The sequence below is a fragment of the Dipteris shenzhenensis genome, chromosome 9 (assembly GCF_047967505.1).
Source record: "Dipteris shenzhenensis isolate YYH24624 ecotype China chromosome 9, Dip_SZ_1.0, whole genome shotgun sequence".
NCBI lineage: Eukaryota > Viridiplantae > Streptophyta > Polypodiopsida > Gleicheniales > Dipteridaceae > Dipteris > Dipteris shenzhenensis.
This window is the reverse complement of record NC_141604.1, coordinates 30,717,466-30,742,265: the sequence shown is the minus strand read 5'-3', so window position 1 is coordinate 30,742,265 and position 24,800 is coordinate 30,717,466. Positions and strand designations below refer to the sequence as shown.

Genomic DNA, 24,800 nt, shown 5'->3' with positions numbered 1-24,800 from the left:
CTAGCTCAAGGGGTGTATGTTACCAGTTTTTTTTTTTTTTTTGGACGTCACGACCTAGTAGATCCAGAGGGGGTCTCTGCTGCAGCTATTGTCTGATGCTGCTAGAGATCCGGATGGGTCGGCAGATTGCCAATTCGGGAATCCAGACACAGCTGATTGATCCTTGTGAGCTGCTATATGCCCGTTATCATTAGATCCCTAAAGTTCATTGATCTGGCGACAATGTACCAGTTTGGACTTGAGAGGGGGCTTCAGAGCGGGCTATCTAGCTCTGTGATACAGGTGCCCATGCGTGGAAGCAGACCTTGCACCGGTGGTAGTATCAGTTGGATATTGTTCCAGTACCTTCGGACCAGTAGTTGGATTGTTGTACCAGATGACCCAATGTACCATTACCAGACCAAAGGAGTATACATAGCACTTGTGGCCTGGGAGCAATAGTTCTAGGTTTCCTGTGATCATGCAAAGGCAATTTGCGCCAAGAGGAGGCTTCTTCGACAATACATGTGACGGTCTTTGGCGATGGGATATCACACGATGGATTCCTCCAATTTTTTCAGCGACACATCCAACTCCCTCGCGTCTCTATTCCATCTAAGAGCTGAGAAGGGGTGCTAGAGGTCAACATCTCCTGTATCCCCTAGAGAGAGAGAGAGCCTTACTTGTGGGTGTGCCCATCCAGTGAGAGACTAGGGTGGATGAGTAAGGGCATGTGTTGTGGGTATGCCTACCCCTCGTGAGGATAGGTATTTGCCCCATATTGCCATGTACTCATGTCATAGTGACTAGCTGTGGCGGACCCATTGTGTACCAGTGGAGGTGGAGGCTAAGGTTTGCACAGTAGGCGACGCACTGGCACAGACGGCAACGCAGAGATGGTGCAAACGGGCGGAGAGAGGCGCAATCAGGATGCGCAGCAATCGAGAGACGCACGGGAGCGGAAGGGCAAATAGGATGGACGGGTGATGGTAACGGAGGTCAACGATGACCGGCAGAGAGGATGGACGGGTGACGGTAATAGAGGTCGACAATGACGGGGATGATGGCAGCCTGCAAAGGAAGCAGGGACAACGATTGGCGAGACCTACACGGTATTGTTGGCGTGCTCTGAAGCTGAGCAATGCAAGAGCGTCGTTAGGTGCAGGCCACGAAGGGCAGATCCGTTAGGGTACAATCCGGAATACCCTAACTGAGGAGGAGCTCTCCGAAATGCAAGACATTTCTGGTGTTGCTATCGGGAATTCCAGAGGCGAGGCAAAAGCGCTTGGCGATGCTAGCATCAAATGCTTGCTGGCCTGATTCGTCAATCGCATGCTTGGTGTTACACGGTCATACCTTGTGCGCCACTGGCATGTGCATTGCACTTGTTGCTACCAGCACAAAACTCTATCCTGCCTGAGAGGTATCGACTAGAATTTGGAATGAAGGATGAAGGGGGAAGTGAATGTGCCAGAGATCGGAGCTCTGATACCAATGTAGAGAAGGGGGAAGGGGCAGATTTGGAGATGGGGAGAGAATAACAGAAGGAAGGGAGGAGAAGAGAGGAGAAGGGGAAGGAGAGAGGAAGAGAAAGAAAGAAAGAAAGATATATTAACATCCACAGGAGACCTCGCGGGCCTATGGGACAAAGTGCACAGAAAAGCGAACTCATACAACCCTCAATGGGCTGAAGCAAATGGTACGCTAGGACCCTTGCTGAGTACTATTGAGTACTAGTCTATGCTAACAGAATCATAATCATAATCATAATCATAATCATATCAATCAATCTATCCACGCGCTGGGATGAAACCGAAGCCTGGTACAGTGATGGCTCTTTGGTGGGCTGCAAAAATGTCTCATATCTGCGTCTGTCGGAGCTGTCGCGCTGTGGTGGGGGACGCAGTCTCCTCGCTCTCTGGACTCTCTGGGCTATGTCTAGAGTGACCCCTCGTCTCTGTCGGTCTCCCTTGAGGAAAGCTGTGATAGGTTAGACCTCAATAGAGTGTACTTTGGGGGCTCTCTGTCGCACATGTGGCCTCTGCACACCTCTCTCAGTGGTACTGTGCCGGCTGCTCATCTAGACTGCTCTCATATCGGCTAGCTCTTCCTCCACTCCACTATGTCCGGGGGATGACTCAAATGTATAGAAGTCTGTGACATGCCGCTGTGCCCGGTCACCCTCTATGTCTTGTAGTGGTCTGACCATCCCCTGCTGCTCTCTGATCTATCGTAGAAGTGCCTCCCTGTGTCGCCACATCTCCATCAGATAAAGCCCAATACAGACTTGGTCGTGGAAATGGATCAATCGTGACAAAGGACCAAAGCCACTCCCCTCTAGGTAGAGACAGTAGTAGCGTCCCCCAATCTCGTAGTAGGCTGGGCAGACACAAAGAAAATGCTCCTCTATCTCAACTGCCCCCAACGTGCATGGCATGCAGAGAGAAGGATGAGGAGATAGAGAGATAGAGAGAAAGAAGAGAGAGAGTGTGAGTGTAGGCAGCAGGAAGCAAGAAGGAGAACGGAGAGTGGATAGGATTAGATGTCACATAAAAAAGGGGCTGACTTATATAGTCCCCCTTCTTAATCCTATCTTACCACCAATTTCCCTTCTTTTTCCCCACCTATTTCCCACCTCATTCCCTGCTATTTCCCACCTTCATTACAAAACACAAGACATCCAATGTGGAAGATATGACTGACACAGTACAACACCCAGTGATCTCACTTATAGACTAGAGAACACTTTCAAAACTCAGAGAGAGAATACACAGATGTACATCCAAAATAGATCTCATCACACAAGAAGCTCCAAAACCGTACCAACACCTGCAGCAAACATACACTGAGGTCTGGCACCGACATGATCTCTGTTTGCTGAAGCCTCTGCAGAAACCCTTCCTCGATCACCGTAGGCTTCAGTAGCTTGCTCTAGGGTGAGCTCCCCCTCCTACAGTAGTAGGTATGTGCATTGTAGAGCCAATACTGGCTGAGGGCTGCACCTTGACTGAACTGACAACTGCCCCCACAATAGGGCATTTTATAGCGCTTGGTAGCCCTCTGACTGGCCGCCTCAGTCAGCCAACCAGCTGACCCAGACCAGGTCTAACCCTGTGCTGTCGCTGCATGACTATGCCACATGGCATCCTAGCAGTGGTCCACCTTGGTGTGCGGCACCGCAGACCTGTTCTTCCCATCTGCCGACCTGTCAGGTCTATTTCAGACTCTGCTGACCTGTCAGGTCCCTTCTTGGTCTGTACAGGTGCTGCCTTGAAGACGCCTTTCTGCTGGTCCTGTACCAGTCCTGCCCATGTATGGGCCTGTTACCTGTACCCAGGGCCTGGACAGCAGCCCATGTGGCTGCCCAAGGAAGACGAGTGATTGCTGCCCACGTGGCAGTCTGTTCGCTGCCCATGTGGCAAATCTCTCACTCCTACTTGTGCATATGTGGCACAGTCTACGGTCCAAGTCACGAACACTCTTGAGTCTTCAAGATACCCAGACACCAATATGTCCATCCAATCTTCCCCTTGGAGTCTAGGAACCAACTATGGTATCTTAAAATTAAGCTTGAGAATATTCACAAAGCTCAAACGTTGTGGGGTGTCATAGATGGGATAGACAAACAACCAAGATACACAGGCACCAATATGTCCATCCAATCGTCCCCCTTGGCGTCTAGGAACCAACTATGGTATCTTAAAAATTAAGCTTGAGAATACATGCAAAGCTCAGAATGTGGGGTATCATAGATGGGATAGAGAAACGACCAAGGGAGAATTTCAGGAACTATGATGAGAACTGCCAACAGGCTCATACTCTCCCTTTGGTTAGGAATCTGAAAACTCCAAGCCTAAAGACATTGAAAACCAAGTACAACACTAAAAACTTTAGGCATTAAAAGATAGCTTGGCAGGCTTAGGATATGAGAGGGCCAAAAATGTAATGGCCATTGGAAAACAAACTAAAAGACCTGACCTGGTAGACCAACTGTCAATGCATGATGAGAAGAGGCTAGTTGACAATAATCTTCCAGATTTGTGGGACAATTTTAACCCTAACCCCGGTTAGAAAGACTTTGCTTAGGCCAAGAGAGTTAACTACGGTTAACCAAAGAACTACAGAGCTGATTGCTTCTGCTCAAAAAGACACAATTGGCGGTATTTCTTTATTATTTGGAAGACCGTGCTGATGGGTTACACAATGGATACAATCTCTCTTGATTTCAATGCATTCCACAACCCATTAGACATCAATGCCCCGAGCATAGTCACCTGTTGTTCACTACTCACACCAGCATATCCTATGCTGGACTCTGCTTTGACCAGTCCCTGGCAGAAGGAATTTATTTCTGTCTAATGGTAGGCACACAGCCCGAAACTATTTCTAGCAGCCACATTTGGCCATAGTCCTCCACAACAGCTACTATTGCTCACAAGGCCACTTATCTCCTCAGAGCAGGGAAATAAGGCACATATACACCGCCAGCATCAAAGGATGCTTTGAACAGAAGAACCAATTGCCCATGTGAGACCCCTATGTGTCCAGCCAAGCTTCGAAATGCTCAGCCAGCTCCCAAAATCAATTAGTGTCAACTTGAGGCAAGCCAGGCTCTCAATGCCGAATTTGCAATGCTTATGTCCAGCTAGGTTGTCCCAAATGTGACGCCTTGGGCAGCCAAGATCTCTAAGCCAATACTCGACGTCAAGTCAGCCCCTGGCGACCAGCCACGATTACCCTCCTGCAAATGACGACATACAGGTAGAGCTCCTAGCTCTTTATGGATGTAGTTCATCAGCCCGCAAGCCTCTTTGCAGTTGGCTAATCACCGTACGGACAGCCCATGAGCCTTCACTGTTGGCCAATCACCGTATGGACAACCCATGGTCCAGCAAGCTATCTCAACAGCCACTCGTATGGACATTAAACGGACCAACACAGCCCAAAACGCAACGTCCTACCCCTGGCAAAGATCCCGTATGTGAGATCATCAATCTTCCCCCAACCCGTGGCCAATTCGCCATACGTAAGGTTCCTTCCCCCCCATCGACGCCCACGCAATTTCTTCCACATGCTTCCAACCTTCCTAATTGCATGCACGTAGCCTTTGCGATTTAGAAGGTGCCACGTGGCACCTACGTTTCATTCTGCCCCCATGCCCCCGCTATGGGGCTCTCTCGACACCATAACAATGGCCCAACATTAAATCCTAAGGGCCCTTTGCCCCCACAATAAATTCACCCCCAAGGCCATTAATCCCTAAGGGGCCTTTGCACACCTAACAACATATGGTCAATGGCCTTGCCCACATGCAAGCTAAAGGTATCCACTAGTATATCTTACAATCTGAAATTCACGCCCTCGTGACAATCTCCTTCTTTGAAATTAACATCTCGACGAGACTTGTTGGCTTGGCACATGTGCGTTGCTTGCCCTTTAGCAAGGCGGTCTTTAACTGTCTCTAAAATCTCTCCATGTATTCTATAGTCTTATTGGCTTCAAGAGACAAGGAGATCATCCGGGAAAGGAGTGATAAAAACCTGCTATCGAAAGCTACTTCATATGGTGTACGACCAATGCTCGATGAATAGTTATTATTGAGGAAGGCCTGTACGAGCATTAGATATTGCTCCCACTTTGATTGTGCATCGTGACAATAAGATTTTAGTACATCAAATGCCAATTGATTATATGCCTCTTATTCCCCGTCTGTCTGCGGATGGAATGTGCTAGACATCTAGAGCTTGGTGCCGAAATTTTCAAACAAAGCCCTCCAGAAATATGAGGTGAATTTTGAATCCCTGTTTGTATTGGTCCATGGCAAACCTCGAATAGGATATCAATACCTCATAAATAAGTGGGCTACATCTTTTGCCCTAGCTGTCTGCTTGAAAGGAATAAGCATACAAAACTTGCTAAATCGTTCAACAACGGTTAGACACTCAATATTTCGTGTAGCTGCAAATGCCGGAAGGGATGAAATTCATAATGATATGCTGAAAAGGACCTTCTGGAATAGGTAAGGGTGTAGGCAAACCTGCTGCCTTCTGATAGGGCACCTCAACTTTTTGACAGATTTGACATCTCTACACATAACTATACACATCCTTCTGTATTTTTGGCCAATAAAAGCACGTTCTAGTTTCTCCAATGTGCTATTGATGCCTAAATGGCCATCTGTGAGTGCGTCGTGGTGCAAGAGTCGTGGCTAGCTCATACTGAGTGCCAAACTCAGGTGAATCCATGTACTATGCCTTCATATTATCAAGGTCTTCCCCTTGAATCTAGAGCACAGTGGCCCCCTGAACTGTCTGAATAGATGCTTTCCTACTGAGATTGTCGGCAATCTTTCCAGAGGCATATTCGATCATACCCCCAAATTATTAAAATATTTGACTCTATCAGAGCTCCCGATCACTCCACTGTGAGCTTGGCATTGTTTGAAGCCATTTCAAGCTTTGATGATCCGTTTTGAGTATGAAAGTCCTCCAGAAAGAAACGGCTTCTAGTGCTTCACTGCTTGAATAACTCCGAGTAGTTCTCTGTCAGAGACCGAGTAATTCTTTTTGGCATCATTCAACTTTATGCTATAATAAGCCACTGACTTGTCTCCCTACTGTAAAACTTCCCCAATGGCCACATTGCTTGCATCTGTGATGACCAACAATGGATCCTCCCAAGATGCTATTTTCATAACTGAAGCTGTGATGGCCAACCACTGTAAGATCATGGAAGGTCTGCAAAGCTGCACCAGTGACGCAAATCTTTTGCCGACGTGTCTTGATTCCTTTTAATAGAACTGTTAAGGGTGTTGAAGTGGTGGAGAATCTAGGCATGTGAGAATTGTTTGCCTGGCAAAGCCCAACAAAAGATCGAATCTCCTAAGCCATTGTGGAGACTGCCCAGCTTGTGATGGCTTGAACCTTTTCGGGGTCCAAAAGGATGCCACCTGCACTGATGATATAGCCCAGATACTATATTTCCGTCAGCCCAAACTCATTCTTTTTGGCATTGAGATAGAGCTGATTGTCGTGCAAAAGTTGGAGGGCTGCGTACATCCTTTACGTGCTACTCCGATCTAGCTAAAAATCAAGATATCATCTAAAAAGATGAATCGGCACCATCCTATATGCTCAGTGAACACTCGTGACATCATTTTATTGAGCGTAGGTGGCGCATTTTTAAGACCAAATGGCATGACTACGAACTCGTAATGAGCTCACTCTGTCCTGAATGTTGTCGTTGGAATGTCAGCGTCAAAGATTCGGACCTAATGGTAACCACTCTTAAGGTCTATCTTGGAAAACTATTGTGCACCATTCAACCGCTCTAAGATGTACTATGCAGAGCATTGGAAATTTATTGCTGGTCGTGATCTTATTGAGTGCCCTATAGTCCACACATTATCGTGCCGACTTATCCTTTTTCTGAACAAATAAGCTTGGAGCTGCAAATGGCAATGAAGATGGCCAGATAAACCCAGCATGCAGTAACTGAGTCAACTATTGTCCTAACTCCCCCTACATGGATTTAGAAATTCAATATGGAAACTTACTGGGAGGGGTGGAGTCTAGTACTAACTCAATACGATGGTCCTCTGATCTATGAGGCAGAAGCTGCGGTGGTAGATCGCCCGAGGCATGATCATTAGGAAAGATTTGGGGTCTCAAAAAGGCCTTGTAAGAAATGGATAAAGTTAATTGAAAGTGAACCTACTATGATAGCCCATGGGCAAAGGATCCCATAGAAACGAATCAACTAACATGGGTACCTTGATTTTGAAATAGGGCAGCCTTGGCCTTCAGATGGAGATGAAAGGCAGATAGATCAAGGGCCTAGGATGTCTTTGGTGGATGGTGGATGGCCTTTGGTGGGCTCCAAGCTGCAAAATTTGACTTTAGGGAGGTTTCATCCTCGCTCACTGAGCTCTGCGATTTTTCTTGCAATGAATTGTGAGAGGAAGAATGGGATCCCAAAAGAAGGGAAAGATTCTCAACGGCATGTACCCTTCCATAAGAAAAAGAGATTTGATAAAAAGCCCTTCTTTAAATCTAAAAATGGTTTTGTTCCACAGAAGACAGATTCTTCTTCGAAGCCGAACAATGGAAATTTTCCACAGAAAGAAATAAGGTGTTTCAAATGCAACAAGGTGGGACACATAGCCACTGAGTGTCTTGAAAGAAAGAAGACCCCGACAGCGAAAGTGGACATGATTGATGACGAAGCAGCCAAGCAAGAGGGAGGTAAGTATAATTGTCATGCTCTTATAAAGATAAAGGTTTCATTAATAGCAAAGAGGTTGTTATTTTGCATGACGATGGTAGTACACATGATTTCATTTCGGAAAGAACCTTAGCAAAGCTAAACCTAGAGTCTTTCCCATCTAACTATAAGGTCAAAGCTACTTTTACCAAAACAAAATACAATTGCACTAGAGAAGTCAAGAATCTTGAAATCTCAATCAAACCCTACAGGATATACGAGACTTTCTACTGGCACCCCTACAGGGAGTGGACATCATCTTAGGAATGCCATGGAGGCATCAATACAATCCTAAGATAGATTACGATTCACATCAGATGTGGATTGAGAAGGACAGACAAGAAATATGTCTGAAAAGCTCAATGAAACCTAAGATCAGTCCTTTACTCAACCACACAAAAGCCAAAAGAGCAATTAGGAAACGAGAGAAGACATATCTAATTTTGGTGAATACAGTAACGGCTACTCAGCCAAACACTAAGCCTACACACTAAAAGTTTCTTTCTCAGTTTTCTGATTCTTTCTTAGAGGATTTACCGCCTGGACTACCATGTTCTCGACCTGAAGATCATAGGATAGAAATCCTACCGGGCAATACTCCACCTTGCAAAGCTCCTTATGAAAACATATAGAGCGGAAAGCGAATATAACAAGAACATGAGAGACACCAGTAGGCCTGAAATAGCTGCTGTATATCTGCCCTCAATGGAGCCGTAAAACATGGATACAATTCTCTTAAAGGAGTAAAAGACTGTTCAATAACAGCAATAAAGAACCTGAGGTACAGCCTGCTGGAAGAGCACAAGAGGGGCTGTAGAAGGGCAGAGTATTGCTGTCCTGAATCTCAGCAAGGCGGGCACTTCAAGGCAAGGAGAGAAGTTGGAAGATGAGGTGTAGAACCGGGCTGAGAAGAAGGAGGAAAGAGGACTGAACTGAGGGGCAGCAGCAGGCAAGGATGAGGGATCTGCAGAGGGAGCGTGGGCAGCCAACAGGGCAGCTAAGGGGCTCAGGTAGGGACGGCCAGGAGCAGGCAGTAACTGAAGCCCTGAGGAACTGCTGGAGTGGGTGAGTGAAATGAGGAGGGGGAGGGCCCTTATATAGGGAAGGCCAAGGTAGATGGTCGGTCTAGTTGGCCTAGACCGACCAGCTGGTCGGTCAGCCAACTGGGCCGACCAGCTGGTCGGCCACGGGCTGGTCGGCCAGGGTTGGTCGGCCTGGGCTGTCCCCCTCTGTCCCCCGCTTCGGCCCTGTCGCGTGGGTGCTGGTGTGGTGCAAGAGCGCGTCCTGTGGAGGTCGAAAAAGGAGCCGGAATACTGACTGACTGAGACCTCTCTCACTGGGCGGGCACACCCACATCAAAGGCCCTCACTCAGGACAACACACCTGGAGATGTCAATCTCAACACCCCCTCTCAGCTCCAGGGTGTGGCACAAGACCCAGAGAGCTGGCATGACGCTGGAGAAGGGGAGAGGAAACGGGTTTGGTGAAAATGTCGGCGACATTGTCGGTAGTGGTGCTGAAGAGGAGCAAAATGGTACCGTCAAGAACCTTCTCCCGAGTGTAGTGGTACTGAATTTCGATGTGCTTTGTCCGAGCATGGAAAACCTGATTGCGAGCAAGGGCGATACAGCTTTGATTGTCACAAAAAAGTGTGGTAGGAGCGTGTTGCTGAAAACCACAATCGAGAAGAAGGCGCCGAAGCCACACAGCCTCACAGGTGGCACTACACATAGCACGATACTCAGCCTCGGTGGAGGATAGGGCGACCGTGGGTTGTCGTTTACTGGACCAGGAGATAGCCGCAGAGCCAAAGGAGAAAACATAGCCCGTGGTAGAGCGGCGAGAATCGGGGTCGCCAGCCCAATCAGAGTCACTCCAACCTCGGAGAGTGAGCGGGGAAGGAGAGGAGCCACCGGCAGTATATAGGAGCCCGAAAGTAGAGGTCCCCTGAAGATAGCGGAGGAGACGTCGAGCAGCCTGCCAATGAGAAAGCGAAGGGGTTTGCATAAAGGTACTGAGGGTGCCGACAGAGAAGCCGAGATCCAGCCGAGTGTTAAGTAGCCAGATAAGAGAACCAACAAGCTGGCGGTAGAGGGAGGCATCAGGATAAGCAGTGGACCCAGACGCAGAGAGTTTAGAGTTGGGATCCATGGGAGAAGTGATGGGCCGACAGTCAGCCATGTGGAAAGTTTCGAGGAGCTCGTGAACATAGCGCTGCTGAGAGACAAAATACCCCCTCTTGGTCTGCCAAATCTCGAGACCCAAGAAAAAATGGAGGCGGCCCATATCCGTCATCTCAAATTCAGTTTGAAGAGCAACTTTAATGGCAAGGATATGATTGGTATGACTCCCAATAAGAATCAGATCATCCAGGTATGAAGCTGTCCTTCATGAAAGAGATAAAGATTGGGATCAGGCAGAGAGCGATGAAGCCCTTGGCGGCAGAAGAAGGTATCAATACGCTGATTCCAGGCCCTAGGAGCTTGCTTGAGACCGTAGAGGGCCTTGCGAAGGCGACAGACCATGGAAGGAGAACGAGAATCAATGAAGCCGGGTGGCTGATCCACATATACCTCTTCTTGAAGATCGCCATTCAAAAACGCAGATTTGAAGTCCATTTGAAAAATGGGCCACTGATGGTGGGCCGCAAGAGCAAGGATCGTTCGGATGGTGCTCATCCGGGCGGTAGGTGCAAAGGTCTCCCCATAGTCGATGCCGGGTCGTTGAGCATAGCCTTTAGCCACCAGCCGAGCTTTATACTTGTCGACAGAACCATCAGAGGCGTACTTTGTTTTGAATATCCACCGGACACCGATTACGGAACGGTGAGAGGGACGAGGAACAAGTACCCAGGTATGGTTCCGAAGAAGAGCATGAATTTCCGCTTCCATAGCCTGTTTCCAATGAGGCTGGGCCATAGTTGGCTCGCGAGTGGCGAGGATGCAAGACATAAGGGCGTAATTGACATGGAGGGGATCAGAAGAGGACGATGGGGGGTGGCGATGAGAGCGACGAGGCCCATCATTAGGGTGTGGTTCGGAGTAGGGATCCTCAAGACCGGAGGAGCGGAGAGTATCAATGAGCCATCGCGGAACACGTACCGAGCGGGGTTCCAAGGGAGGAGCAGACGAGGGTGGAGCCGGAGAAGGAGGCGGAGGAGACAGAATAGGAGGAGATGTAACGAGGGACGAGGCAGGTGGAGGGATAGAGGGCTCCGGGGCATCGGACGGATCTCTAAGAACAGGAGGAGTGTCGAAGGATGGCGGAAGGACCTGCTCGTCGAAAAGGACATCCCTGCTCACGGAGATTATGCGGCGGCAGGGATCATATAGGCAATATCCAGTGGAGACGGAGTTGTAGCCCACGAACAAGAGCTTGTGGGACTTAGGATCAAGCTTTCCACGATCAGATTTAGGAATATGAACATAAGCATCACAGCCAAATACTCGAAAATGAGAAACATCGGGCTTAGAACCATAGTAAGCCTGATAAGGGGTCATGCCTGGAACCGCTGATGTCGGAGAGCGGTTAAGAGTATGGATCGCTGTCATCATGGCCTCAGCCCAGAGGAACTGAGGGAGCTGACTGTGAGTCAGCATTGTCCGAGCCATTTCAACGCCGGTACGATGTTTACGTTCAACCACGCCATTATCAGAAGGGGTACCTGTGTTGGCAAATTCCCGTTTGACACCATGACTACTCAAGAACCGATCAAACTCGAGAGAGGTGAACTCACCACCCTTATCAGCACGAAGAATTTTGAGCAAGTGGTTGGATTCTTTCTCGACCAGGGCCAGCCAGGTCTGGAAACGACTGAAAGCCAGATCCTTGTGGGAAAGAAAATAGATCCAAGAATAGCGACTGAAGTCATCAACAAGGAGCATGTAGTACGAGGCGCCCCCCAGTGACATAACCTGCATAGGGCCACATAGGTCGAGGTGAACAAGGCCAAGCGGAACGGTGGCACGGCGAGAGGCATGATGGGCGAACAGCTCGCGATGTTGTTTGCCCAATATACAAGAGGGACAGAGACCTTCGCGAGTGCTGACGTTAGGGAGGCCGAGGACAAGCTGGTCATGGAATGCACGATGGAGAGCATCAATGTGTAGATGACCAAACCGATAGTGCCAAAGGTCACCAAGGGAGGTGCCTGTAAGGGAGGGAAGGGCGACAAGCTTGTAGATACCATTGGTAGAATGGCCGGTCCAAACCGGCTGTCCTGTAGCACGATCGCGGATGGTAACAGAGGTCGCTTCAAACTCGACCTTCATATTGTTTTGACAAATCTGATGAACCGAAAGGAGATGAAAGCCGAGAGACAGAACATAAAGAACACGAGAGGAGTGTTTACCCCCTTTGCCATCAGGAATTCCCAAATAGCACGTGTAGAAGTAAGGTGCTTGATATGATTGAGAACCCCTGGTTGACAATTGAGAAAGATGAACGAGCGCACACGAGCATTCAATTTGTCCCAGATAAGAGAAGCCTGTGGATCCTCCTCAGGAGACGGATGAGGGATCCCGGGATCAACAAACTCGGCAAGATCATAAGATTCCAATACAGATGCCATCTGAATTTTCCAAAGGGAATAGTTGGTCCCATCTAACTGCCGAGCATCTGGAAATGTAGGAAGAGTGGGGATGCGTACAGGCTTGTCAGACTCTTGAAAGAAGCTGGACATAGGGGAAACGCGAAGATCCGGAGCAGAATCCTTTGTTTCAGCAGCCATGACTGAAACCAAGGAGTGGACAGCAACCAGGGGCTGAAATGAACAGCCAACCAGGAGAATAGGTGCTGGTGAGCAGATCGAAATCTAGAACAAGGCTGCCGACGAGAGGAAGGCAGCAAAAATATATATATAGGGGAAGAAGAGAGCTCTGTAGTCAACGGGAAAGAGAGTTGCCGACGAGGACGAGCTCCTTCTACTTCATCAATACAGGAGCTCCAAGATCACATAGTATTCTGGTGCTCTGATACCATGAAAACATATAGAGCGGAAAGCGAATATACAAGAACATGAGAGACACCAGTAGGCCTGAAATAGCTGCTGTATATCTGCCCTCAATGGAGCCGTAAAACATGGATACAATTCTCTTAAAGGAGTAAAAGACTGTTCAATAACAGCAATAAAGAACCTGAGGTACAGCCTGCTGGAAGAGCACAAGAGGGGCTGTAGAAGGGCAGAGTATTGCTGTCCTGAATCTCAGCAAGGCGGGCACTTCAAGGCAATGAGAGAAGTTGGAAGATGAGGTGTAGAACCGGGCTGAGAAGAAGGAGGAAAGAGGACTGAACTGAGGGGCAGCAGCAGGCAAGGATGAGGGATCTGCAAAGGGAGCGTGGGCAGCCAACAGGGCAGCTAAGGGGCTCAGGTAGGGACGGCCAAGAGCAGGCAGTAACTGAAGCCCTGAGGAGCTGCTGGAGTGGGTGAGTGAAATGAGGAGGGGGAGGGCCCTTATATAGGGAAGGCCAGGGTAGATGGTCGGTCTAGTTGGCCTAGACCGACCAGCTGGTCGGTCAGCCAACTGGGCCGACCAGCAAGGGCTGGTCGGCCAGGAACTGGTCGGCCAGGGTTGGTCGGCCTGGGCTGTCCCCCGCTTCGGCCCTGTCGCGTGGGTGCTAGTGTGGTGCAGGAGCGCGTCCTGTGGAGGTCGAAAAAGGAGCCGGAATACTGACTGACTGAGACCTCTCTCACTGGGCGGGCACACCCACATCAAAGGCCCTCACTCAGGACACAACACCTGGAGATGTCAATCTCAACACCTTATAGAGTCAATCAGTTAGAACAAAAGGAAATTCAAAAGCAAGTGGAGGAATTGATAGAGAGAGGATTGATAAGACCCAGCAGTTCTCCTTATGGAGCACCTGTCTTATTAGTCAAAAAGAAAAATGGAACCTATCGAATGTGCATAGACTATCGTGCACTAAACAAAATCACAGTGAAAAACAAATATACAATCCCTAGGATTGATGATCTTTTGGACAAATTGAAACGAGCCAAGGTCTTCAGTAAGATAGATCTTAAATCTGGCTATCATCAAGTTCTATGGTAGAAGAGGATATATACAAGACTACCTTTAGAACTCAAACAGGACATTATGAGTTCCTAGTTATGCCTTTTGGGCTAACTAATGCTCCAGCTACTTTTAGTAGAATGATGAACCGAATCTTTCTTAAACACCAAGTTTGTGTGGTAGTATTTTTCGATGACATTCTGGCGTTTAGCAAAGATGTTGAGAAGCATAAGGAACATCTGAAGCTAGTCTTTTCACTCTTGAAAGAAAATCAATTGTACATTAATCCTAAAAAGAGCAGTTTCTTTCAAGATCAGATAGAGTATTTGGGTCACATTGTATCCGTCGATGGGATTCGAGTAGATCCAAAGAAGATTGAGTGCATAGTCACATGGCCTAAACCCCGAGATATACATGAATTGAGATCATTCTTGGGATTGTGTAGCTTTTATAGAAAGTTTGTCAAGAATTTCGCATACATTGCACATCCATTGACAGACCTTCTTAGAAAAGCTAAGCATTTCTTAAGAACTGAGCGTCAAGATAAATCATAGCTTTGAAAGAAGTTCTCACACAAGCTCCTGTGTTGCAACTACCCGATTTCTCTAGAGCATTCTTTGTAGTTGTAACCGATGCTAGTGGATATGGAATTGGAGCCGTACTTATGCAAGATGGACATCCAATAGCATATGAGAGCCAAAAATTAAAACCAGCAGAATGCAATTATAGCACATATGATAAAGAATTAACCGCTGTTATGCATGCCTTACGAATGTGGAAACATTATTTGATGGAATCTGAGTTTCTTATCAAAACCGATCAGCAGAGTATCAAACATTTGTTGACTCATCCACTTATATCCAATAGGCACATCAAGTGGGCATCATTTATACAGAGTTTTCAGCCCACGATTCAGTATCAACCTGGAAAAGAGAATGTAGTTGCTGATGCTCTTAGCAAAGAGCCAAGTATTAATCACATCACTGCTGTAGAGACCCAGCCTTTCGAAGGTATGAAGAATTCTTATCAAGGAAATCCAGACTTCTCCGATATATGGAACAAATTAGATAATAATAATTGGAATCCTATGTTGGACCATTCATGCAATGATGGATATCTCTTTTATCAAAAGAAATTATGCATCACTCGACCCTTTAGATAAATTGTGATGGAGGAAATGCACCAACCACCATATATGGTACATAGGGGAGTGACTGCCACTTTACAAGTGATAGCAAGGGAATTTCATTGGCCTACTATAAGAAAAGATGTAGCTAAGTTTGTAGCCGAATGCATCACTTGCCAGAAGATCAAGAGTTACAAAGGAAAGACCCCAGGATTGTTAATGCCTTTGCCTATTCCTACGCAACCTTGGGAACAGATATCTATGGATTTCATAACGGGTTTTCCTACTACAACGAATCAAAATGATATGATTTGGACGATAGTAGATCGCTTTAGTAAGCAAGCTTATTTCATCCCATGCAAGAAGACTTTAACAACTCAGCAAGCTGCACATTTATTCATCAAGCATATCTTTGTTCACCATGGCTTGCCAAAGATTATAGTATTTGATCAAGATTCGAAGTTTTGCAGTAATTTCTGGACTGCATTATTTCATACTTTAGGCACTAAGTTAGATTTCTCATCAGCTTTTCATCCAGAATCAAATAGACAAACTGAGGTTACAAACAGTACTATTCTGGATATGATAAAAGCTTATGCCGGAAGTCAACCAAAGACTTGGGACAAATACATTCATCTCTTACAGTTTGCTTATAATAATACTCGACATTCTGCAACTGGAAGAGCACCCTTTGAGATTATCTATGGGAAGGTTTTACCTATTCCTATCACACGATTGACCCATAGAGTGGAGGCAACAGATGCATTTACCCATGACTATCAAAATATTCTCAAAGAGGTTCGAGAAGCCATTGCAATCGCCCAAGAGAAGTACACAAAACAAGCTAATAAGAAACGGAAACACATGCTTTTTAAGGAAGGTGATTATGTACTTCTTCGGATTGAGAAAAGAAGATTGAAGAGTGTTGAGAAATCGCCAGTAATCAAGATGTTATGGACCATTCAAGGTGATTCAGAAAATCAATGATCTAGCTTATAGGCTTGAATTACCTGATAATTGGAAAATACATAATGCTTTCCATATCAGCCTCTTAAAGCCCTTCAAAGGGCCTTTACTTATTCATCCTATCTATAAAGAGACTCCATTGATTGTTGATGAAGAAGAAATTCTAGAACCCGAATGCATTATTGATCATCAACAGACCTCGACCCGAAAAGGAAATGTCTATACTAAATACTTGCTCAAACTTAAGAATCATCCGAGAGATGATGCTCAATGGATGCCTGAGCGGTTCTTTCGAACTTTTCCAGACCTCCTTAGTTCCTATAATCAAACACGCAACTGAGGTCAGTTGCAATCCAAGCAAGAGGGATGTTACGAAAATTATATTTCTGATATATCTTACTTTGGACATTATTATTTTTAGTCGAGTGTGACTATGGCTAAGTACTTCATAGGAGCGCACCGGACACAGCGGGGGTCCTAGTGGATACTTTGTGTGATTAGTTGGGGACGCCTGACTAGCTTGTGTTTCTGCCATGCTAGATGGTCAGTATTGTGGGCAATTCCATGTTAATACTGATGTCGCTAGTGTTATTGGTGTTGTGCTTGATTATTATGCTTTGAGCGCGGTTATGTTGGGATCGGTTAATTCGGTGATTCGTTCGATCGATTGTTAATAACTAATGTAATTGGCGGCTTGAGTACAGGTGATGGAACTCATAGCAAGGATTGGAGTTAGTGTGAGGGTACCGATTGAGGTGTTGCACAGTGCATTATATATGGCCATGGGCCAATTTTGTATTTGTTTTATTATTGCAAGTTTGAGCAGTATATTTTGTAGATGACATTTTGGATGAGAGGGATAATTTTGGCTCCTTGGTGCTCTTATGAAATATCATAAATACTCTAGATGAGGAAGCGTGAGCCACTCATCTAGGGGGAGGAGATTGTACCCAGTCTGCTGTCACTCTCGTGGTGTGATTGTGCTCTTCTTCTCCAATTGATTAAGTGATGATTTTGTGTTGTAAAGATTACCTTCTGGTTTCAGAAAAGCTGCTGAAACAGAGCCCCAAACCTCTGCTCCAAGCCTAAGCTATTGCTACGTGGACACCTTCCTTGAATCGCGATTTGTACTGCTGAGGATTTGCAACTATACTGCGAAGTTTTAGAAGGACTAGAGGCTGCACCAGAGCTGGAGAGGATGGCTGAATGCTAGAGGGACTGGATGAAGAATGAAGGGGCAAGGCCCCCTTCAAATGGGAGGCTGTAGGGGCCTGTTTTGGCTGACCCAGCCAGCCAGCCCAAAATAGCCAACCAGCCAGTCGACTGGTTGGCTGGCTGATTGGGCCATAAAGCACCGCCCAATGGGTTGTCTAGGGAGGGGCAAAGGAAGCCTATAAATAGGCGCCTTCCCCTACCCATTTTCCTTGCTTAGAGCTCTGCCATTTGAGGGCCCTTCTGAGGCTCCTGCCTTGGCTGCTCGTGCCCTCTTCCTTAGGCCAGACTTTGGGGGCTTTTCTGGACTCCTACCCTAGGCTATGACCTAGACCTAACTACACCCTCAGACGAAAACACTAATCCTACTAAATTTTCCAGTGGGTACCAGTGAACACGGATTGAACTAAGGCTTGAGAGACTGACTTACGTAGCTCGTGCCTGACTGTCCCTGGACTAGGACTCACAGAGAGGTCACGACATACAACAACATCACCTATTTTAGGAATCTACTAGCACTTGTCGATGTGGCCAGGTGTCAATTTGCACCCAAGTGCAGGGGTGCATGTGACACTCCTTATGTTACCTCAAAAAATTGGACATGACAACAGTCCATGTACTGTGGTGGCAAGAATCAAGCTCAGATGTTCTTGATGAATTCCTCCCAACCATACCTCACTTATGTCCCACTTTCTATTTGTGTGCCACCAAGTGATGGCTTCCCCCTCAACTTCAGAAGCGAGGATGTAACTCTTGAAATGTTCGAGACAAGTTAACAAAAGTTCTGTTTTCCTATCATACCTATCAAAATTGAACTTCCCTAAGAATGAGGACTTCGTGGAGGGTGGAATAGGTCCTCTTGGCTCTACTACTTTGGCACGAAACAAAGACAGGATCAATGCTCGATCCTATTCATCTTTAGTGTCTCAAGTCTCCCAGCCCACTCCTCTTTGGCTTAGTGCCATTGTGCTCATGCTTCCCTATCTTCATGGTCATGTTCTTCTCACAATTCTCTATCCTAACACTCTTCTCTAGCACAACCTTTCCGGTGTTGTAAGACACTCGTGAGAAGAGCCTGTGACTGTTGTGCCTACATCTACATCATGGCTAGCAGACCAACTAGCGCCATGGATGCTTCAAGCATGGGTCCACCTACAAGTATGAACACCACCTCCTCATCGTCACTTGCACTGTCTGCTACCTCTATACTCATGATGCCTTTCTGAAGTAGGCCGTCACCATATACTAGTTGGTCCTGCTTGGATCTAGTGGATCTCCCACCGAGACGGAATGATGGAGAGGAGTCATGGAGCGGCTACAAAGCTCTAATACCAACATAGTGATGCAACATGCAACTCCTACATGCAACTTCTAGATGCAGACTCTACATGTAGAGAGAGAATGTCTTACAATTCCTACATGCAGAGAGAGAAGATCTCCAACTTGTATAAATACCCCATGATGGAATGAAGCCCACACTCTTTGGGGCATTGTGTTGAGTTCTACTTGGTATTCCAAGCAATTGTCTCCAAATGTCCATGCTTCCTTGCACTCCATGTCCAAAAGCATGTCTTAACCTTGCAACTCCTCCTCCCCTCTCCTCCAACCTTGCAACCCCTCCTCTCCCTCTCCTCCTGCCAACTCCTCCTCCTCCCTCTCTCACTAACGGTGCCCATACTAACAACTAGGTGCAAGAGCATGAATTCTAATTGAGAAGAGAGATAGGGATACTGTGGACATGCATAAGATACAACACCCAGCAGTTGCACACATAGTTATGTGAAATTGATCTTAATTCATAGGGTTAGGCCTGGCAATCAGTAGATACCCTCTGACATATAACAATTGGTTTCCCTCATTGAAGTGGTCTGAGCTGCTTCATCTTGGTCCCATTAAAGGCTGGATCTGTATGGCTGAGGCTAGGCTGGCGCTCTAGACTGTAGCTAGCTGTGGGAAACTGTGCGCATGAAAGGAGGGCAAGGGCAAAGTGAAAGACTATACTGACTGCAGGGGCTAATGAGGAAAGGCTGAGATCTGCTGAAGAGGCTGGCGGGACTGTTCGAACTGAAATCTGTAAGTGCTGTACTGGCTGCTGATGACTGAGGGGCTGTATATGCTGCTGAGGCCCTGCTGCTGACTCTGTGGGTTCTCCTGAAGGCTGCCAAGCCAAATAGTTGGTCAGTCAGGTGGGCCAACAACCAACCATGTAGGTGGCCTACATAGCCAACTATAAGCAGCAGAGTAGGTGGTCAACATAGAGCAGTCTCTGGCCTGTAAATAGGTGGTATTCCCCAGTTCCCTCAAATACACTGACGCCTAGAATGAGCTCACACCTTCAGTAAGTGGCCAATCTTCCGGGGCTGCAAGGAGAAGATCAGTTTCAACATGCTGTTCTCTCTGGGAGACTTTGATTTATAGTCTTGTTTCTACTAATCCCCATTAGCGTGTGCATGGTTTGGCCAATTCTGACAGCAATTACAAATAATAAGCATAAATTTACATAGTAAGACAATCACAAATAGCTAGTATTCCCTTCACGTACATTTATGGTAATGAATAGACATGCACAGCTTTACTACTTCCGTATTAGATTCAGAGGTCCATTTGCATAAGCATGTCAAGATGTATATGCATGTCACAGAGAAGAGATTGAGTCAAAAACTTACCTCTTCTTTAGGTTCTTTCATGTAATCTGGAGAGCCAGCTGCATCCTCCTTACCATCACTTTCATCCTGCAAAGTTCAACCACAACTGAAGAACTATGCATTGTATATATCTCCCTCCAAGAAAGATTTCTCCCTTTCCTCACATTGTTACACATAGGAAAAAAAAGAGGATTATATAAAACGTAAGACGCTAACTGGAGTTGCCATGTCTGTTGTGTTCTCCTCGTGCTTTACACGCTTTGAGGTTTGATCCAGAATTGATGGTGCAGGCCGCCTGAAAAATGCAGAGCCATTTCAAATACAAGGTTCTTGCAAGCTACCCACTAGCAACCAACCCCTGTCACCCATCTTCTCATTGAAAACAACACCAGTCAAAATTCAAAATTCATCACCAATCAATCTAATTGTCCCTCAGTAATACTTTGCTGCCCCAAGAAAACAAGACCCCAGTACAATAACTAGCATCTCACAGACAACCTTTTGCTCAGAGAACACCGTCCACTGCACTGGCAAATAATCTCCAAACAAAATTCGGAAGTTGCACACATACATAAGAATCAACTTCCTAGACAGGCATGTCTTGCTACCAAAGGTACACAAGGACTGCTTAAAGAATGTGAATAGACAATAATCAGTGTTTTGCAACATTGTGCTTCAATAAAGATCCCTATTTTTCTGGAAAATTTTTGGAGTAGCACAATAGGATGGAGACGATGTGCATATATCTCAGATCAAGCTTGAAGTTCATGAGAAGTCAGAGACACGACCCTAATTCTCCAACATTCTCACATGCCAATTCCTAAGTTTGGAAATCAGATGGGACTAGCTATCCTATCTGGAAGGTGAAGCTATGTAGTCATTTGGTTCACTGAAGGGGGCGACAGATCCAAGGAGTCATGACACCGCCAATCCAGTAGCAGGGCAAGATTGGACACAGACAGATGAGGAGGCACTCTTCATAATAATCAGCATTTGAGAACTTCCAAGAGGCATTTGATTCCATTCTCCCAATTTCACTATACAGCAGTTACACTCTGATTTCTTGAACCTGGAATATAATGGAACTATAGGAAACACCTATGGGCATTGGATGTGATCCAGCCTGCTCCTGTGACAGGACCTCCTAAGGCATATTTTAAGCCCTTGTAAACTGATTCACAAGGATTCCTAATTGGTTCCTTGAAGGCACTATTCTCATCTTCTCATATGGTATTGTCATTCTTGATCAGCTACCGAGTTGTGTATAGAAGCATAGACAGCAATGTTCCAAGAAGTGGTTATCCCATCTCACCCAAATTCGCAGATATGTGCCTGCAGTTGATCAGTGTATAGCCCCTAAGCATGGCAGAAAAACCCAGCCACAAATGGAACGTTCAAATTTGATAGTCAGAGTGAGGCTCCATAATCTATTTCCTGATTTCATCACAAATGAAATCACATTTATTTGTGGTTTTGAGCTATTGAAAGCCCTGTAGAAGTTTGCAGATCTAGTTCATTTTGAAAAAAAATCCTGATTACAAGCAAAATAAGATTCATATCAAGTGAATTGCAAAAAGGCATGCCAGTATGCATAGAAACAATACCATGGTAAGATGAAACTAGCAACCGATTGTAATACACACCTTAAGCGGAAGAGACTTCCACCATCAGTGTCCCGATGTCGGCGCCTTGATTCATTCTCTTCTGAGTCTGAGTCAGAAAACTCGCCGTCCCATTTTCGAACTCTACCACGAACATCATCATCATCCTCATCCTAGGTTCAATTGCATACCATAATTTATCTCACAATCGGATAGAAAAAAGCAGTAGGTAAACATTAATTTAGCACTTGAGCTGAGGGGACACAGATTATTGGATAGCGAAACGACAATCATAATGCAAGAAATTACACCTGCTCAGGCAGTTCTGTATCTGGAGGTCGCTCTTGAAATGGGACGCTGGGTACATGTTGAAGCTTAGATAGGTTATCAAGGAGCTTTTCCCTTACAGAATCCAGATAAATTCTTGTGTTCTGATTCTCCATGTTGCTTGGAGTCACATGAAGCGTGTAATCCGGCCCAAAATATTCATAATACTCATTGTAGGGCATCTTGTCATCCAGCTCAACACCCACCGCTACAGCAGTCTGTGTCAGCCAACATACACCTTTTGTTCATGAGTAAGGCATTCCTTTGTTCTTTCGTTAATAAGTAAGGCATTCCTTTGTTCTTTCGTTAATGAGTAAGGCATTCCTTCATTCTTTGAAAGAAAACCAGCAGTCGGTGGCTTTTCATAATGTAAATGGATAACAAACCTCATAGCACCAGCATCGAGCCACATTGCGGATAGTGTAGCCACCACCCCCAACGAGAAGAAGAGGGACATTGAAAGAACGCATAAAACGCACACATTCTGCATGGCCCTTGATGGAGAGGTTGAAACAGCCCAATCTGTCGCCTGAAAGTGAGTCTGCTCCACACTGGAGGACAACTGCTCCAGGTTGAAATACCTCCATCACTTTTGAAATGATGGGCTTAAATAATGATTGATAGCTCTCATCATCAATGCCATCATGAAGAGGCACATTCAAAGAATAATACTTCCCATTGCCATGCCCTATATCTCTAAGATCACCTGTACCTGGAAAATAGTCTCCAAACTTGTGAAATGATACAGTCATAACTCTATCAGTGGTGTAAAAAGCCTCTTCCACCCCATCACCATGATGTATGTCAATGTCAATGTAGAGTACCCGCTGCATATTACATTTGAATGTCAAAATCAATCAAACAGTGTGGAAAATTATACAAATCTTTGAGCAAAAAGGTAAGTCAAAATTACTCCAGCATAGCTAGGTGGGTCTAAGAGACATACTGCATGATACTTGAGGAGTTCTAGTATACCCAGCACAATGTCGTTGACATAGCAGAATCCAGAGGCTTCACACTTTTTGGCATGATGCAGACCACCAGCCCAGTTGACGGCAATATCAGAGTGACAATGGTTAAGTTTGACAGCTCCACCTACGGAACCACCAGCATAAGTCTGGCAAAATGAGTAGAGACCGTCGAAAACAGGGCAGTCTTCTCCAACATTAAACCGTTTTAGTTGTCTCATCTGTTCGTGCTGGGTCTCTGGCGTGACTGCTCGCAAGAATGCAATGTAGTCATCCGCATGGAAGCGGCAAAGGTCACTAACACGGGCAGGAAAGGGCTTGAGAACATCCATTTTCTGATGAAGACCGTAGTGCAGTAAAAGAGAGTGTGTCATACGAATACGATGTGGCTTCATGGGATGTCCTTGCCCATAGTAGTAGTTTCCAACCTCCGAATCGTAGAAGTATGCTACTTTCCGTTTCTTTCCTTCAGGTCCAGCCGTCAACGAGTTACCTCCGTCCATGATCGAAAATTACCAGCGACACTTTGCGCTGTCGCTCGTTTCTGCTCGACTGTTGCACACGAACTTCGAACGCTGAGGCAAACTTGATTGTTTCCGGTTGGTTTTAGGAAGACACTCACAGTTCTTGTCAGGTGGCTGAAAAGTTTCCTGCTGCTGCCGACACGTCCCTTGAAACTGACACTGATGTAGCACCAGCCTCCGGCAGCAACACCTCGTCAACAGCAAGCGAGAAAATTCGGCTTCATAGACACTTTACGATCCTCATTACGAAACCGAAAAGGAGCTACTTGAGATCAAAGCGCACCACGGGTGGCGATAATCCCTGCGATGACCTACGAAGCTCACTGATCATGAGGAAAAGGGATAGATTGGCGGGCGAAGGACCTAAACTGATGATCAAAGGGTGAAAAAGCTATTGCTTCTGAGGAGAAGACTGAATTTTGTGGTTTGAAGAGTAATACATTCCGGCTGATCAGCGGATTGTCATGGACTTCTGGCGATTTCCGGTGCTTGAGCAGATTGAAGATCTCGCAATATCCAACTGAATTCTGCCGCTATGCGTGTTGTCGCCATGAAAGCAAGCAAGACGTCTTCCACCAAAATGCGAGAGTTTCCCCTCCAACAGCCACAACTGATTTCAAATACTTTCACAACAAGAAAAGAAACAATGACTATAATTATGCCATCTTCCCATCAACCTCTTCATCATCATCATCATCATCATCAATCATGAGGCAAGCTCGCCTTGACATGCATGCCCAAGAGGAGGAGGAGGAGAAGGAGGAGGAGCACGAGGGGCAGCTTTTAGTCGGGTTTCACACTCCCGTGCTTTAAGCTCCGAGCAAACGTTGCATTTCTTGTAAGATTTCTTCCTTTTGCCACCAGGCTTTTGTTGGACTTTTGTGTAAAGTTGCCCCGCGCCCGAACACGATTAACGTGTTCGGATGTCTTCACCGTCCGAACAACGATATCCCGTCCTGAGCTTTAAGCTCCGAGCACTTGTCTGGACTTCATCACTGTCCTGACAACGATATCCCGCCCCATGCTTTAAGCTCCAAGTAGACATTGCATTTCTTGTAAGATTTCTTCCTTTTGCCACCAGGCTCCCTTTCGGACTTTGGTGTAAAGTTGCCCCGCGTCCAAAGGAGATTACAGTTTGAATAAGGCGGGCTTCTCACCTGTCCATACCTCTTCATCGTC

At 46.3% G+C, this 24,800-nt stretch overlaps 1 protein-coding gene across 4 annotated transcripts in view; it reads right to left on the bottom strand.

Annotated features, from left to right (window-relative positions):
* Positions 1–24,231, bottom strand: part of LOC147898502 (histone deacetylase 19-like) — a 29,748-nt gene extending 5,517 nt beyond the window's left edge. For 3 of the 4 annotated variants that reach the window (XM_087378884.1, XM_087378886.1, XM_087378887.1), the window contains exons 1-6: positions 23,076–24,231; positions 22,516–22,956; positions 22,114–22,347; positions 21,845–21,975; positions 20,418–20,496; positions 20,223–20,288 (exon numbers count right to left, since the gene is read on the bottom strand). In XM_087378884.1, the coding sequence (XP_087235010.1) occupies positions 20,223–20,288; positions 20,418–20,496; positions 21,845–21,975; positions 22,114–22,347; positions 22,516–22,956; positions 23,076–23,600 (1,476 nt within the window). In that variant the 5' untranslated portion in view covers positions 23,601–24,231. The remainder of the gene's footprint in view (positions 1–20,222; positions 20,289–20,417; positions 20,497–21,844; positions 21,976–22,113; positions 22,348–22,515; positions 22,957–23,075) is intronic. The other variant, XM_087378885.1, reaches the window with a different exon arrangement.
* Between the last annotated feature and the right edge of the window lie 569 nt (positions 24,232–24,800).